At 37.9% G+C, this 17,413-nt stretch overlaps 1 protein-coding gene across 1 annotated transcript; it reads right to left on the bottom strand.

Moving 5' to 3' along the window:
• Positions 1 to 731: 731 nt before the first annotated feature.
• On the bottom strand, positions 732 to 13,137 carry LOC110055906 (cyclic AMP-dependent transcription factor ATF-6 alpha-like). The gene is made up of 17 exons (XM_089275037.1): positions 12,946 to 13,137; positions 12,760 to 12,836; positions 11,827 to 11,911; positions 11,610 to 11,692; positions 11,100 to 11,355; positions 10,649 to 10,716; positions 8,710 to 8,790; positions 8,324 to 8,401; positions 7,665 to 7,772; positions 6,306 to 6,412; positions 5,110 to 5,538; positions 4,363 to 4,450; positions 3,666 to 3,739; positions 2,580 to 2,648; positions 2,179 to 2,245; positions 2,013 to 2,094; positions 732 to 1,499 (listed from the first exon to the last, which is right to left on the bottom strand). The coding sequence occupies exons 1-17, from the start codon at positions 13,028 to 13,030 to the stop codon at positions 1,282 to 1,284; spliced, it is 2,055 nt and encodes a 684-aa protein (XP_089131163.1). The 5' UTR covers positions 13,031 to 13,137; the 3' UTR covers positions 732 to 1,281.
• Positions 13,138 to 17,413: the final 4,276 nt, after the last annotated feature.

The raw sequence follows: 17,413 nt of genomic DNA, 5'->3' as shown, positions 1-17,413 counted from the left end.
GATTTAACGTCATACAGAACAAAATCTACATCTTCAGGAGGCGCTCGTAACAACCGGGACATAACGCAAGTAACGTTTACACGCAAACTGTATCATGGGGAGGCCCCGTATGTATTACTGTACTAACTGTAATTTGATGTGTCACGCTTCAAGAGGCGATATACGTAACAGAAAGTGTCACACCCTGTACAAACCTCATCTTCGGATTCAACTACGAATGACGAGTAGATTTGTATGCGTAATGTGGCTACATACCATCCAATTTGTAAATAATTGGATGAAAAAAATTCTGGACTCCGCGGACCGAGTCAAATTGAGGGTTGTTGTGAATTCAATTTTTTCCAAATTGCACTAGGATGTAGTCGTGTTACCTGTTAATTATACTGCCCACGGAACTGTCAAAATCAATTCTTAGTTTAGACACTATCCAAATTGAGAATTAATTTGGATAATTTTCAAAATTAATTAATAATCGAGGCGCGCGCTTCTATAATATTTTGAGCGACAATATCATTTATATGTCATTATATCATGTTTTAAACTGAGAACTCGCCCAAGAAGACTGATGCCAACATAGGTGACTGTGGTAAGGAGAACATAGCAGCTCATCTACAGCCGCCTTCGCCGCTGTTGAGCCATCAGACAGATTTCCTGAGAAGCATTGCGTAACACCATTCAACAGCAGCAACGGAGACCGAGTACCAATCTAAAATACAAGAATAAATCCGCTGTGACGTACTCCGTTCATTTTTATTGCACAAATACATTACAAAAGTCTCGTTAAACAGGTAATGTCGTTGAACCATTAGTTGAAATGACAGCAGTCAGTAATTAGTACTCAACAGATTTCACAAGGTCTACTTTATTCAACGGTGAACTACGTCATTTAACGCCAAACACTCTGTGCAACTTAAAACGCAGCGATAAAAAAACTGTACAAAGCTACAGATTGCCTTCGGCAAAAAATTTCTTCCACTTGGTAAATATGTATGGCGCGTAAGGAAGGTGGGACATGGAGAACACTTTTCGTCTGGTGAGTAACAAATCTTATGTCATGGTACATCATGCAGTAAACACTTTGAGTGAAAATGGCATAAAACATTTACCTTTTATTATATTATTAGTTAATTTCTTTTTTGGGGTCCACAAATTGCAATTTTTGAACTATGATTTGACCCGTAATTGAATCGATGGGCATTGCTTTACTTCTTGCTGCCCTCGAAAACAAAACGATTTATTTCTTCCTTTTCGCGTTCTTTCACGTAAGACACTTGGGGTGTTTTATTTGGCGGGTTTCACAAACGTGTTCCCAGCCGGTGCGCTGTAATCCTGCGGGACAGAAACTGATGCTGGGGTGCTAAAATGTGGACTGTCTGTAGAGGGCACGGGAATGCTTGACTTCTTGATAGTCACAAACTTGGTGTCCATGACTTGACAGTCGATCTGCATCATGGTAACCAAGTCTTTGTCTCTGTTGTCATCTTGCTGCCATTCCGTTCCTGATTGAATGGAAAACAAAGGAAAATGCCACACTGTTTAGCTAGAGGCGTGTAGTTGAACATCCATGTATTGCATCATGTATTGCATGGAATTGCACAATAATGTATTCTTAGATCTAAACTGAACATCACACCTTCCTAAGTGATCGAGGGAGGGGAAAGCGGGGTAGCGCAGGAAGGCCTGACACAAAGTAATTCAGTGGCTTGTGTCGAACATCCAAAATCTGGACGTTGCGCGATTGGATAACACAGAGACGACTTTTAAGTCAGCGGAAATCAAAACCTTGAATTGCCATTAACCCTATTAACTTTCCCAACTTACAGTGTACTTCCAAAAAGCTTAATACTTAATACTGAGTTCGTATAGTGTGATCGTCCGGGTGAGTGTAGTTCTGAAAAGAACTGTTGTTGGTGACTGTTGTTGTTGATCACACTATACGAACTACTGATACTCCTGGGTTCAAACCATTTACTATGCTACTTAATACTGAGTTAGTAAAAACTCCAACTTACTGTTAGGAGGCGCCATTATCATAAAAGACATCTTGGGCCTTTGCGTTGCGTTGTATTCAGTGGCAGGGAACACCAGATGGTCCTGAATAAACCAACAGATAAGCACTTAGTTCACTTCACTGACCTAAATCTGACAAAGACAAGAAGAATAGGCATGGGAACTTACCCCTCGGAAAGACACAATGTACAACGTGTCTGATTTCTTGTTAATTTCTTCCTCAAACGTCTTGAACCTGATAACGTATAAAAGCATCTTTCAGTTACACTGCACCCAACTTTTTCAAATAAAAGGGAAAACACAACACTGCCATACATTAAAGCTTTGTGGTTAAGTCTAGGACACTTCACCTTCTGGGAAACAAATAGTTGTGGCATTCACATTCCTGGCATTCACCCCGCCCCACTACCTTCACTACAATATTGCGTTATAACCAGCCAGCCTAATAACAATACCTGTATTTCAACATTGCTATCGCTATACTAAACTGGCAGACATCACAAACCAATAGTCGAAAGTTTAAAATGCAGTTTATTCTTGTAAACGTGTTTCAGATAAAGATAACTTACTTATCTTCTCTTTGGAATAACTGTACTGCGTTTTTGGAGGCTGGATTGTGCTTTCGTGAAAACTTATGCCTAAACCAACAAAAGAATAGTAAGTTGATGTTAAGCCATTAGCAATACACTGTTTAATACACTTTGAGCATCTCAAGGAAGGCGGATCTTCCTTGACATAACTTGATGGGTCTACAGAACCAGCGTGAAGGAAGATCCAGGTAAGCACGTGCAAGTAGAGTGTTACATCAACAACAATGTTCAACAATAACAAAAACATCTTTATTTCTCTAAATAAATATAAATATTATAGCATTTTTAGTTTATTTAATACATTTAGTATGTTTTAGATGAGGTAACTGTTATAATCTTATTTCAATGAGACTGGAGGTTACGAAAAGCTACGTGTACAACAAAAAGTTTGGTGGAAGAAATGGAGCCGTTGCTTATGTATTCTTATTGCATAAACACCAATGAAATACCAGATGAGCTTTTGGGCCAAAATATGATATCTTCACATGTGAAAAGATCACGATTGCTATGGTTACATATCATGCTTTTCGCAGCAAAAGTGAAATGGCTTGGTATTTCATTAGTGTTTATGTAACAAATAGAACATCTCACGGCCACTTGGAGAAACAAAATTGGTCTTCTTGTGTCGAAAAATATTTTGTATCTCCTCACAGCCATGCAATATCCCCAATAGTTACATCGACAAACGAGAGCCACTTTGCTGTTTACCTGAGCTGTAGATAACATACCACTTGACAATTAATTCATGTTTTAGCATGCATCATCAAGTTAAGTGAGGTTGGAGAGCATGGAAGAAACTGAAGAGTTGCTCGCAGGTGAGGGCAACTCTTAACTTCTTTCCTGCTCTCTGTACTAACTTTCCAAGCACATCATAATAAATGATGATGATGATGATGATGGCGGCGGCAGCGGCGGCAACGACGAAGACGACGATGTGCGAATAAAACCATGATGGGATGGCAAAGGGAATTTCACTTAACTGAAGTAATGTGTGGTACAACGAGTTTGATAGCGCAGCTTTGCTATCGACATGTATGTTACAATGTGACATGATGCTGGACTAACCTGTTGATTTTCCTCTTGACATCTGCTGAACAGTTTGATGCCAGTCTGGCAAGCTCTTTGATAGCAGATTCCATCTGAGATTTAATAAATGGCTTTTGATCAACATTAACACTCTACCAAATGTTTCTCATGTACTTCTATAACAGGCATCTAAGAAGAATCTAGTTTTCAGTCACAACATTATTTGAAACATTGGAGTTAAATCAGTTTTACAAGTCTGTATCATACTGAGTGGCCAAATACTGCTGCAGCCTATCCCAGTTTCTGTAGCATGAGGCAACTGGGAGTGTTTCTACTCCCCCTGGATGGGATGCTAGTCCATTACAGGGTTACCGCCAGCATTAAGTTCGGTGGTACCCATTTATACACCTGGGTGGAAAGAAGCACTGAGAAAGTAAAGTGTATTGGCCAAGAATACAACACAATGACCCCCAGCCAGGACTTGTACCCAGACCTAACTCAATCCTGAGTCCACTGTGCTAACCATTAGCTCAGTTTACATGAACATTATACATGGAACTTGAGTATGCTATAAAGAATAGAGCCTTCTTTGGTTACATGTAGGTTTGTAGAAATACAGTAAACTACAGAAACTCAGTACTGCTGCCACCATATATGGCTACATTTGTCACACAAATGATGAATAAAGAATGTATATTATTATAGGTAGATCTATTATAGTATTGTGAAATCAAACCTTGGTCTGCCTCCGTCCTTGTTTTCTCTGTTTCAAAATCTGTTGATTCTCATATCTCTTCACCCAACCTTCCAGAGCTTCATTAATTCTGGGAAAGAGATGGAAATCATGACCAGTAGAGCAGTTACAAGGCCATTTTGGGGACTGAGAGGGGGGTCGTTATGTATGCATGTCTCCCCTGTTTATATTTGAAACCTTTTTGTGTTGCAAATTTGGAAGGTTTTGAAATCATGACCAGCAGAGCAGTTACAAGGCCCTGTTGGAGAGAGGGGGGTTGGCATGTTTTCATGTCCCATACTGAATTTCAAACCTTTTCATGTGTCGCAATGTTGGAAGGTATACAAGTCATTGTTAAAATTTTAACCTAAGTCTTGTTGTTTGCCATCACTTCACCAGCCCCATGGATGTCACTGTTTCAACCCCTTGCTGCTTTCCAGAAATGTACTTCAAGAGGGGCTCAGTTGTAAAAGGACAGGTTTAAAAAGACAAACATATAAAAAAGACCAAACCAAAAAAACAGATGGATGTCCATTTCTTTATGCAAAAGCTAAGACAAAATTGCATCTTTTTCAAATATGGAAATTTAATTTTGTATATAATGAAGTGAAAAATAAAATTCTAAGAACTTACTGTAATGTTTAAGTTCATTTCCTATTTCTTTCATTGTGATGTCACTATTTTCTACACAGCCTATTGCAGGCCAGTTGGACTATTATGATTTTATAATATTTCTTTCTGGTCAAATACCTTGTAGCTTCTGTCTTGTTAAAATAACTTGGGCAGTAAAACTGATCATCTAGTGTTCCATTCTGTTGTTTACTTTCAATCTTTCTTCTTGACTTAAGGTTCCTTTCCTTCCTTTTGAGATTCCTTCTCTTCTGTCTTGAATCACCAAGGAAGTCCCACTTGTTCTTTATCACCATTAAGTCCCTCCTCTCAGCATTTCTACTTTTCAACGGTGATGACTTCTTCTGTGAAGTGTTTAGCATACTCGGGTCCACCTTGGTGACTGTCTGTCTGTCATGGAATTTATTGACAGCTGGACCAAACACAAGTGGTTTATCAATGTTGCTACCATCCTCGTCTCCTTGATAATTCAGAAGTGCTCTTCCATGGTGAATCATAGAGCTGGGTAGTAAATCTGGTCGGTTTAGTTTCCACTGCTCCTTCAGAGTGCTATAGTCCAAAAAGTTACATAAGAAAAAGGCATATATGTACTATCATGACAGACAGTGTCCTTATTTATTGATCTTGATAGAATGTCATACAACAAAATCTGGTCACAGAGGACCCAGACAATCCAGCAAGCCAATCAAAACTCAAAGTACATACATGTCCATGTAGAGAGCATGAGCGGGTCATGATTGATAATTTTGGTTTAACTTCTGTTTGGTTGAAAAATTGGCACAAGTCAAGTTTACAATGTGCACCTCCCATGTTTATGAATATGTGGGAGGTCAGGCAGGGAAGTGCAAATATTAATCCTAGGAGTTTACCCTGATAACGGGAGCATCAGACACATGTACATGAACTACTTGTAATAGTGCATCTAAATAGAAAATGGAATTTCCACTAGCATCCAAAAGCCTGAAAACTTGTACTGCACTGTACATCGCAACATGAAAGTATTTAAAGGTTTCTTCAAAACTCAGCCAAATTGTTGTTAATAAATTAAAGTACATGACCAGTCTCCTCATTCATCATCAGAAAAAAATCATTTGTATCCCCAGCTGTCATGGCTGCATTTCGAGAACATTTTCTAGTCTCATCAGAAGTTTTCAAATTAGTTTAATAATTTTTATTGCAGCAGTTATTTACACCTGATATTGTTGGTAGCAATGCACACTTAAATAGAAAGGACAAACCGTTATGCTATGAAATATACATGTATGTACACTAGTGGGTGTACATTTTTGACTTGTTTCAATTACGTAAGTACTCACCTGAAAGGTCCAATGTTCAAAGCTACAAACAGAACAACAGCTAAAACACATGTCGATTTCTTTATGGTGCTTGTCAACTCTGGGTGCTTACTACGCAAAAGGGTGTTCTGTTCAAAATACAAAAACAAAATTGTTAGTCTTAAAAAATCACATTCTGATATATAAGAACATACAGCTTGTACCAATCATGGATGTAAGTGTAATAACTGTATTGTGGCTTGTAAACTATATATTTTTTCTTAATTATTTTTTCCTGTTCTTTTGAGGCATTTAGAGGATGATACAGACATGTATGCAGGTGTGGATTTGATCAGTCACCAGCTTGAATTTCTATAGAACTGCATTCAAGTGCAATTGAACTTGTACAAATGTAAAAGCAGTGTTTTTGAATTTGTGGAGAAAGATTATGAGCCTCTTACTCCTAATCTAATACAAAGTCATGTAGTATTAAATGAGCAACAGTTGTCAGCCCTGGGAGGAAATGTGCCAAATTAACGCCTGAGTCGCACCTGGAGGTTGGGTGCCCAGGAACCTGGGGGCTGGAGCTGCCGACCCCAAACCCAGGTAGCAAGAGCACCCCAAAAGCCTGCCCTACCCACAACCCAGCCATGAGGCCCGCCCGCCATACCCAGCCCCAGCCCAAGCATCCGTCACACAGAGCCAGAAGCGTGGTGAAAATAATAAAAATAATAACAATAATAAACAATAATAACAACAACAACAACAACAACAATAATAATAAATAACAAAATAAACAATAAACATACTAATACATTAATAAAAAATAAGGTAATAATAATGAAGGGCGAGGAGGGTGGGAGAAAGCACTAAAAAACTCTAAAACTGATCAAGACACCCCGCACACTACACACAGTAAAAACTACGACCACATGTAAAGGCACACACATAAATTGCAACAATAAACCACTGACCCAGAGGCACAGGAAACTACTCTGCACCAAGCCTACTACAGTAACGCAAACGCTAGCAACAAAACAAATGCCACATTATGCCACCAAAAACGCTAATAAACACCAACGCCATGCCAATGCCACGCCAACTACTGAGCAACATGCTCCTCGTCGTTAACTAAGTTAAATAAGTAGATTTAACTGCATTTAAAAGTTACTCCATATGATTTTACTAGTTTGTACCCCACTTGCAAACCCCACTTGCACTTGTTTTTTATAATGTTACAAATGAACTTTGGGACTACAGTTATTATTTATTTAATAAATTAATGAAAGGAAGGAAGGAAGGAAAGAAGGAAAGACAGAAGAACAGATGGAACTCACTGGAAGGAATGAATAAATAGATAAATAAAATATTCAGTGAATATAATATTTAGTGAGTACCAACCTCGACTTCTAGTTCATTAACTCTTCTTTTTAAACTCTCATTTTGCACTCTCAATGATTCATTCATACTTGAAATCTCTTTCACTTTACTTTCAAGGCTTTGCAAGTACTGTTGAGAAAACAAGCGTGTTAGTCAATGTTAAATTGCACATCTACACTGTACACTGGTCAGTGTAAACTTGTTTATAGATTGGACTGTATTTAATATACATGATGTTAATAATCATTCATATCTGGAATGACAATGTTCTGTCTGAGAAAAACCCCTCGCCAGTATTTTGTCTTACTGAGCAAATCCAGAAATTCTTCTGAGAAAAATAATGTAACTGGGTTGCCTCTTCTCTGAATTATTTCATTGATGTATGCCTTACACTGTACATCATCTCAAAAAATACAAAGTTATCCTAAGAACTAGAGTGCCTCCTTGTCCATGTACTTAAAGCCCACAATTTCATATCTCATAACATGCCTTTTTCCAGACAGATTTTTTTCCACCCACATGTACAACATCTGACAGTTTATGTTACAATGCAATCAATCACATATAAACTACATTCATATGACAATTGTGTTGACAAAACCAGACATTATAGGCCCGTCTATCAACTGGAATTCATATTAACCAGGGTCTATTGTATATTTAGCTCTCATTTCTCTCACCTCCTTCTTTTTCTTTCTTGATAAGCAGGCAGACTCTCTATTTTTTATCATTCGCTGCTGTCTCTTTAAAAGTTTTGCCTACAAAAAATAATACACATAAATAATAACTGTTGTCTGACAGCAATAATCATCAATTGTAAAATTCAAGACCTAGTATGCAATCAGATCTCAGGGAAAATGTGTCATACAGGCCACATCTAGCTAAATGTAGGAAATTCTCTTCAAATGAGATATACACATGTAACACCGTTTTAAATTAACAGACTTACCATTATGTGTATCATTAGAAGCCAGTATATAGTATACAGTTACTCAAAAGTTGAATTTAATGTCCAGAAAATGAATGCCCTATAATGTATCTGCATAGGAAACTACATTGAACTTACGTCAGTTTCGGAAGAAGAGTTATTGCTGCATCCAGATGCACCAACGCTGACCGTTTTGGGTATTGTAGGAGTAACATTTTTCTAAAATAATTTGACAAAGAATTAAAAAATCAATGTGGGAAGTTAAAATAATTTCAAGATTTCTGTCCACAGGGCATTGAATCCTGCAATCTTGCAGTTGCAAGGTGCGTGAAACTATGGTCACGAAATGCGAACTTGTTCTTAAGGAACCTCACCAGTTGACTAAATTCACTTAATAGGTCCACTTACAGGGCTTGACACTAACGGTAGCCAACTACATGTAGCCACAGACTTAGTAGTAGAAATTTAGTTTTGGCTAGTAGGTTTTCAATTTCCACTAGCCACTTTGTAGCCACTTTGGCTAGTCAACAAAATGAAATTGGCTGAACTAGTTTCTGTCTTCTTCAAGGAAGACAAACACAAAATTTACACTTTTCTTGGAAACAATGTCAGAATTTCATTGTGGACATATCATGGTACCAGACATGTGCTGTTCAGCACGTATGTCTACTTTTCGCTGTGTGGTACGTAAACGGGGAAGTGAACATGTTAATTTTGTTGAAAGAAATATTTGACAAACAAGACAGCACACACCAATGCTCTTTTTGTTACAAAATTTTTTTCATGCGCAAAATAGTGCGAAACTGTAAAGGGATAACTTTTAATTTGGCATAACAATATATGGGTGATTGGTTGTTGTATGCATATTACAAACTTACCACTACAGAAATAATTAGATAAGAAAGATTTATTTCCTTCGACATTTAAATCAGCCGTTTTTAGCAGTCAAATTTTGCCAATAACAGTTTACAGTATTGTTCAGATAGTTATTTTGCTTTTGAAACATTTCTACAGTGCCTATCTGTGAAGAAGTCTTTTACAGTGATGTCTTGGGGGTCTCGACATTTTTCCAAGGAAGTCTCAGAGAAAGACAGAGTCCTGAAAGTCTTTTCGGGTACTGGGACTTTTTAGAAACTAGTTTAAGTACAGCATAATTACCAACATTGTGTATTAAAGAGAGTGGCTTGTGTTGTGCTTTCAAGTCTTGCTAGTAATTCTGCTGTTATTGGACCTACCTGAAATTTTCGCGACTTAAAAAAAAACATAAAATTAAAGTGACGCAAATAAGTAAGTGTTGGGAACATGACACATTATGTTACTGTTGACATACAGTCCCGCCATTGCGTTTTTGTTACTTTTGACGCTATTGTACCTTCGATAAAGTCAGTTTACTAAATTCAAAGACATGTTTAAGTAACGTTGTCAAGGAAACAAAATTAATTTTGTGTTACTCAAAAACGCAAAGTTAAAGTGATTCAAAATACAAATTTTTGCAAAATCGCGAATTTAAGTGTAGCGAAATATGCACACCCCCAAATCGCAAAATAAACGTGTAGCAAAAATTTCATATAATAAGGTAGCCAACCTCAACGCTTGGCTAGTAAAAAAAATGTTTTTGGCTAGTAACATCTAAGTAGTCACTAGCCACTTGGCTAGTAAGTTGAAAAGTTAGTGTCGAGCCCTGCCACTTACACAATATTTGGCAGAGAACATTTCACTTCAAAGATCTAATTGCAATATTTTTTAGCTTACAGACACTGTGGCCTTATTCACTTATGAAGCCCTATTTTTTAAGATTTAGGGTGTTCTTCTGGGCATTTTCTCTCCAAAACGAAGTCAGTGACCCCTCATTTTTTTTACATTTCTGACATAACTAACTCATGTTACAGTGGTAAAAGTCTCAGAAAAAAAAAATGTTGGAAAATTTTCGTGCAAACGTCCTTAAAAGAACGTCTTTGGATAAAAGGAAACTACTGCATTGTAACAGCAGCTACTGCACATCTGTAAATTGTATGTACTTTAATGTAAATAAAATAATTAAAGAATTAAGAATTTGAACACTACTGCATGTACCTACCCCAACAACAACTGACACCACACCATTGGTTGGTAATGAGCCAGTACAAGGGATATAGACTGGAATACCTGAAGAGTAACACATGTATATATTACATAGCCATGGAAACAGGAAAGGGGGTATTACGAGTCTCATTTAATTCAAGAAGGCACAAGGAAGAAGTTGACTAGTTCAAGACATTACATGTGGTCAAACTTCAGGCTGTACATTATATCCCGCGAGCGTTTAACTTTAAAAAGCAGATGAAAGATGCATGCTGCAAGGCCTTTATCAAATTATGATGAACTTAAACTGACCATAACAAACAAAGAGCATGTAATTCTATGAACATTTTCATGTCAGTGTGTACAATGCTATGGACAATTTCATGCTCTGACTTTGTTTTACATCTTATACAGTAGAGTGTGTGTATGTATGTATGTACAGCATGTAAATACGATGAACAACATACCTCCAGCAGGCTTAGTATTGAGTTGTCCAAGCGGAGATTTCTGAATGCCCACAGGAACTGTAGCCACTGGCATGGGTTGAATAGATTTGACTCCACATGATTGTAAAGGTATTTTCTCTTGTTTTACACTGCATTGAACAGGTGTGAGAGTTGCTTCTGTCTTTACACACAACGGACTGGGTAGTAAGCTGCTTTGCGATAATTCAAAATCTGCACTAGGCTGATGGACTGGTGAACTTTCTCCATTTATAAGAAACTGAAGCAAATCACACATTTATAATAAGCTTAGCACATAAACTGTAAACCACTTTCTTAGTAATGGTCCACATAAGAACTACAGGGAAGGCCAAACACAAAATCGATCAAAAGTGTGAAGTCTTAATAATATTATTAATTTCTACTCTAAATTTCTTACGCTTAAAAGTTTGTATCAAGCAATACAAATTGTACAAAAAAAAAATTAATTATATATGAAACCCTTCAGTCTGTAATAACTCTTCATGCATGTACCTGATTCTCTGGTGAACTGGGCAGGGAAGCACAAGAAGAATTTGAGGATGATGGAGAAAGAGGTTCCTCTTTAATACAAACACCTGTTGAGTGACAGACGAGGTTTTTTAAAGCGGCTGTTTAAATCAACAACACAGAGCTGAATAAATAATGCGAAAAAAAATTCATATCACATAAAACAGTATCCCAATTAAGAGAAAAATGATTTATTACTAACCCGAAGTAAAATCGAAATCTTCAATTACGGGGGAAGAAGGATCGCCCAGACTTGACAAAAATTCGTTCAGGTGATCATCTTTGTGCTGTAAAGAAATAAAACAACGGGAACATGTTGCATTAAAATTGCAAGAAAAATCGTAGACATTTAAAAATGATACTAGAAGAGAAATCTAAAAACCTTTTCGCACAAGAAAATTAATTGAACAACATTTGGCACCACAAAGCTATAAATTGAATATATCAAAATAGTTCCCAAGGCTCGCCGTCGTCCAGGAGCTGCATTTTAAGGTTTCACAATGCGTTTTGTTCTTTATGATCAATGTTCCAACACATGAATCTCAACGCAGAATATAACAGTGTTAAATTGTAGTGACCTATAAACGAGATTTTTGGTCCTAACTGTTGGAAAAAGACCAAAATTTCACATTAACCTAAGCGTAGACGCTACTGCGAACAGCGAAGACAAATATTCCGACCAAACAATTTCAGTATTCAAGTTGAAAGCTAATGCTTTCCTTTTGTCAGAAAGTCCTTTATTGTGACATTTTTATTCTTGGTGAAAATGACAAAAACAAAGCATCGTAAAGGGCTGCAGTAAAGAGGTATCAAGTTTATGCCATTAAACTTCCTCAGTTCGAGTTTTGCGGAAGTTCTTCGACGCGATCTCAAGTTTCACCAGTTTAGAGACCTCACAACAAACAATTTTACATTTCCTAGTTTATTTTAAGAGGTTTCTTTAGTTAATGTTCCCCGAAAACTTCGATAACATGTTTGTAAGATTAGGAAAATCAATTTCACAATTCGCACAAGGCATCTTTCAAGTGGGAATGACTGTTCAAGCATAGCTGCCTCACGCAACCTTGATTCGTACACTAAACCGCCTGCCGCGATCTAGAGCAATCGCGAATTTTTACAAGTTTAATACACTTACTTCTAGATCGAAGTCTTGGTCTTCCCCTCCCAAAAACAAATCATCTGGGTTGAATTTAACATCAGCAATAGAGTCTCCTATAAATTACAAAGAATTGATGTGAAATAAAACCACCAAAAGTGGATTTGTAGTAGCGTAATGAAATTCTGCTTTCGACAGATCGAAAGACGCGTGCAACAAACTTACCCCAATCTTCAACTCCTAGCAGATTATCGGCGAAAAATTTCGTGTCCGGCTCTGACCAGGCTAAAAGTTCTGTCTGAGACATCATCTTTGACACATTAAACACCCCTTGATACCAACTAAAAACAGTAAAAAACCTGAGATACAAACTCTACCAAGCAAAAAGGCGATTCATCACTTATGAAATACCGGTTGAATTAGAGCCCAGGTCTTTTGCGGCTCACAAACATGGCACGTGAGGTATCTTGGGATCGGGATCGGCGGAAACCAAAACAAGACCAAACAAGAGGGAGGAAACATGGCTTCAGCAGTATTGTTCAATCTGTTTTTCATTCTGGTTTGCTGATGGAAATTAGGTTGCCGCCGACATATTCAAGTGCCTCACTTACGTCGAAAAGAGATCATCGTCTCTTTGGCATCGTTTATTTGGGGGTGGGGGTGGGGTAAGGATGCGAGTCCATTTTATATAGAATCGCGATTCGTGCGATATTGGTTTTTCGCATGAAATTTAACGTGGGGGTAATTGATTTTCCTATAGAATTGGACGTTAGAGCGGGGTATTTTGACTAAGAGCAAATGGATCCATTTTAACGAAGTTGACAGTATGTTGAGAAAGGCGGACACACCTAAAACAGGAAGTTTTGAAGCAGAAAAAAACTTCAGAAATAGCTGGCGGCGACTCCACTTTCAGGGACAAAAGTGTTGAGACATTTTTTCAAATCGGACGTTTTCGAACTGAGATCCGTACTTCCCATGATAACTGAGAAACAGCTTTTTCTTCAATTGCTGGTTTTCAGTGTCACACCATTCAAAATAGATCAAAATAAAAATCAAAACCGTTCAATAGATTAAGTCCAGAATCTGGGAAATGAAAGAAGGTAAATATACAAAGACTCTCGCCAAGATTCTGGTCACGGCAATTTTTCTTATGCAAGATATCACTGAAGATCGGCGGAGGAATTTTTTACCTGTTATAGAGATTTGTAAGGAGACGCCATGCTGGTGCCCATCCGTATGGGCACCAACATGGCGGCCGGAAACCAACAGAAACATCCGTCACTGAGTTTTGCTACAAAAGCGTGAATTTATCCCTCGAGGAACTCTAAAGCATGAAAATAATACTTTTTCTAAGACAAGAACTGTTCAGATAGCCAAGTTCCCCGAAATAAGTCACTTTTTTAACTACCATGACAGCTCCGTAGGCCGTCATGTGAATGCCGCGTCACGCAAAAGCTTAGCGATTCAAGCGTAGTGTATCACAAAAGCAAGAACCCATTCGGAACGAAAATTTGTGTGAATATTAGTTTTCAGCCGCTCTTATACATCATTAAAGTAACATCTTAGGAAGATCAATAGCTTTGTAGTTTAAATTTTAGTGACGTCATAAGAAAACCAGCTATAACCCCCCCCCCCCCCCCCTCCCGCGCGGTTACAACACTGGAAGTTCTTGGAAACGGGGGAGGTCGGGGAAGATATAAGGAAAGTAGGTAAGACAAAGTTTCAGTTACTTTTGCCCCTGATAGTAGCTAGATCTGGTCCTCTGTTCTGAACATAAAAAAAGAAAAAGGAAAAAAAAAAGTAGGCACGCAAATGTTTCAATGAGACAGTTAGCAGAGAGCTTGCTTTTGATTTATAAAAAGTCATCTATTCAGCGATAAATTTTGTTGTCATCGTCATATCTCACGATCAGTTATGCAAACTGGAGCGACCGGAGTGCAGTGATCCTTGGGATGTATTAAAGTTAAAACTGCATAATGAGGAGGGGGTGGGGACTCATCATACGTCCAGTTGTCGTATAGGAACAAGTGAATACGTCGACTGCCAATGAGGAAATTAAAAATGTTTAGAGAAACTACAAGTGATAACGAAACTAGTTGAAAAGGTTACAAAACGTAAGTATGCTTTATACGACATAGCTTAATTTGAACTTAACTATGCATCGCACATGAGGTTTTTTTATCAGTCCCCCCCCCCCCCCTCCCTTCCCGCCCATATCAATGTTAAAGCTTCACTGAACAATATGCCGTGACTCGAGGGGTAGAGGAGGAGCAATATTGATAACTTTCCCAAACGTTTTGTTGAGGTCCAGAGGTTTGTAGCTACTTGGCAGCTGTTACAAAAATATCGTTCTCCGTAGATGTGAAAGCATCAAGTGGCGACTAAACTGCTATCAGCGACACTATCCACCTTAGATTCATTTTACAGCATCAACATGACCAAATAATGAAACATGTCAGTCCTACAAGAACGCTATTAGAAACTTACATGCATATTTTCAGTATTTTAGAGAATAACAGTGACTGTTGTGACCTCTGCCAGTCATGATTTCAACACGCGCGCGGCATCGCACATTGGTCACACGCTTGTCTTTTCTCGTTAATTTCTGTTGTTTATAACAAGGAAGTCATATTAGTTAAATAGTTAGTTACATAATAAGTGTTAGCTTTTCTTTTCTTTAGCCTATCAGACTCTTATTTCAGTAGTCTAGAATAGTGTCCCCAATTAGCTTGTCTCATTCTGTACGGCTACACTCTTTATTTTTTTAATAAGAATATTGTTTTTCCGGCTGAGGCTGAATATTCTTATTTTTGTGCTGATTTTAGGCTGAAAATATTCCTGTGAATGTTCTTAGATTATAGTGTATGGCATTTCTCCGGCAGTGTTTTCAAGTGTAATTGGTGTTGGATGGTGTCGGAGACAGTAATATCGGAGCCAGCCTGCAGGCATTTTTGTGCATGATATGACGCACGTCATTCTTGCAGAGATGTTATTAGCAATAACGAACATACAGTCAACTCCCGTTATAGCGGACACCCTCGGGACCGCGATTTGGTGTCCTTAATAGCGAGAGTCCGTAATAGCGGGGTCCGAGAAAATTTTTATGTTACAACATTTGGACAGACTGGACGAACTCATTCATGGCAGCGAGACTGCAAAGAGGGCCTTAAGAGAAAAAGATGAAGAAATTTTGATTGATGGACAGAAGAAGCGGAAATCGACCAAAAAAGACAGACAATCTCAAAAAGCAAAAAAAAAAATTGACTTGACATGTGTGCAAATATTCCAAGATGCTGCTCGGTGTCCGCTATAACGAGAGAGAAAACAATAAAATTGGGACGTTGGGACCGAATAAAGTGTCCGTATGTCCGTAATGGCGAGAGTCCGTAATAGCGGAAGTTTGTTTCAGTCAAAGTCTGTAACTTTCGCCGGGGATTTAGCTGCTGTCCGTAATAACGGAGTGTCCGTAATAGCGAGGTGTCCGCAAGGCGGGAGTTGACTGTAGTGCTGATTTTTTCGCTTTTAAGTTCGTTTTACCGTTTATTTTAGAGAAAGAAGAATTTTATACGGTTTAGTTAAAAACATAAAATTGTATTTGTATTTACAAATTTTCAACACACAAATTTATATTCTTTCAAAATCTCAACCTCGCGTTTATTTTTAATATATTCTTAAAATTTCACAAATTTCAGCCTCCATATTTATAAACTGCAGTCTTATAAAAAAGTGCTTTGGCTTTTATATCAGTATTATTTCTTACAGTTTTAAAATAGCAGGAAATCGCCGCTGTGATAAGCTGATAAAATGGTTGGAGACATGACTTATCTTATGATCGGATCAGGTGATGTTAGCTGTAAACTGCATTTCAGCAAGCCAGACGTTTTTTTACAATAGCCCTTTTGTGAGTAACCTGTGTGTAGACGTCTGTAATTAATGCCTAACATCACGCGGACAAAAAGGTGACTCCCTTGTGCTGAAGGGGATGTTAGATGTCCACACGTAAACTAGTTTCTTGGTCAAACCTCGCCTGTTTCTTCCAGTCTTATTAGCCATTTCTACTTTTCAATTCATTATCATGCGAGCTAACTTTTAGTAACGTCTTTCATTGTAAATTTGTACACTATTATAAATTGCAAAGTATACTTTTCTTTTTACCTTCTTAATTCTAATGTAATGAATTTGTCAGATGCAGGACCCCTATGGATGCCAGCCTTTGAGTTGAGTGGGCCACCCTATTGAAAATAAAGTCTTACGTATACTTACTAAAGAGGAACTAGCTACTCAAACAGAACTGTCACCCCGGACTGTCACTCACAGTTAGAAAAATATTACGCAAAGACTTTGTTCCACCGATCATTAAAGTATCATTTCCAAAGTCTAATGGCCTCTGGAATCTCAACCATTATAATTTCAGTTTTGTTTTGTAGCAGTGATTCAACATAAATCATAGCATTATCAAGACTTGCGGATGAATTAAGGGTGCGCACACTGAGCGCATCGGACAGTTGCCTCCATCGGTGCATGGAGTAATTTCCAGCTAGATCAGAATTTAGAGGAACTCAGAATATAGTTCCTGTAGCTATATTTATTATCCAACTCTGCTTCGTAGAGTACAAATAACGGGTGAAACGAGTACAAATATCACACGATATTTGTACCCGTCTCATTCCTCTTGGCCGTGTGAAAGGTTAAA

This window comes from Orbicella faveolata, unplaced genomic scaffold, assembly GCF_042242905.1.
Source record: "Orbicella faveolata isolate gen_17 unplaced genomic scaffold, um_ofav_v1 contig_36, whole genome shotgun sequence".
Lineage (NCBI taxonomy): Eukaryota > Metazoa > Cnidaria > Anthozoa > Scleractinia > Merulinidae > Orbicella > Orbicella faveolata.
This window is presented reverse-complemented; position numbering and strand designations above follow the sequence as displayed.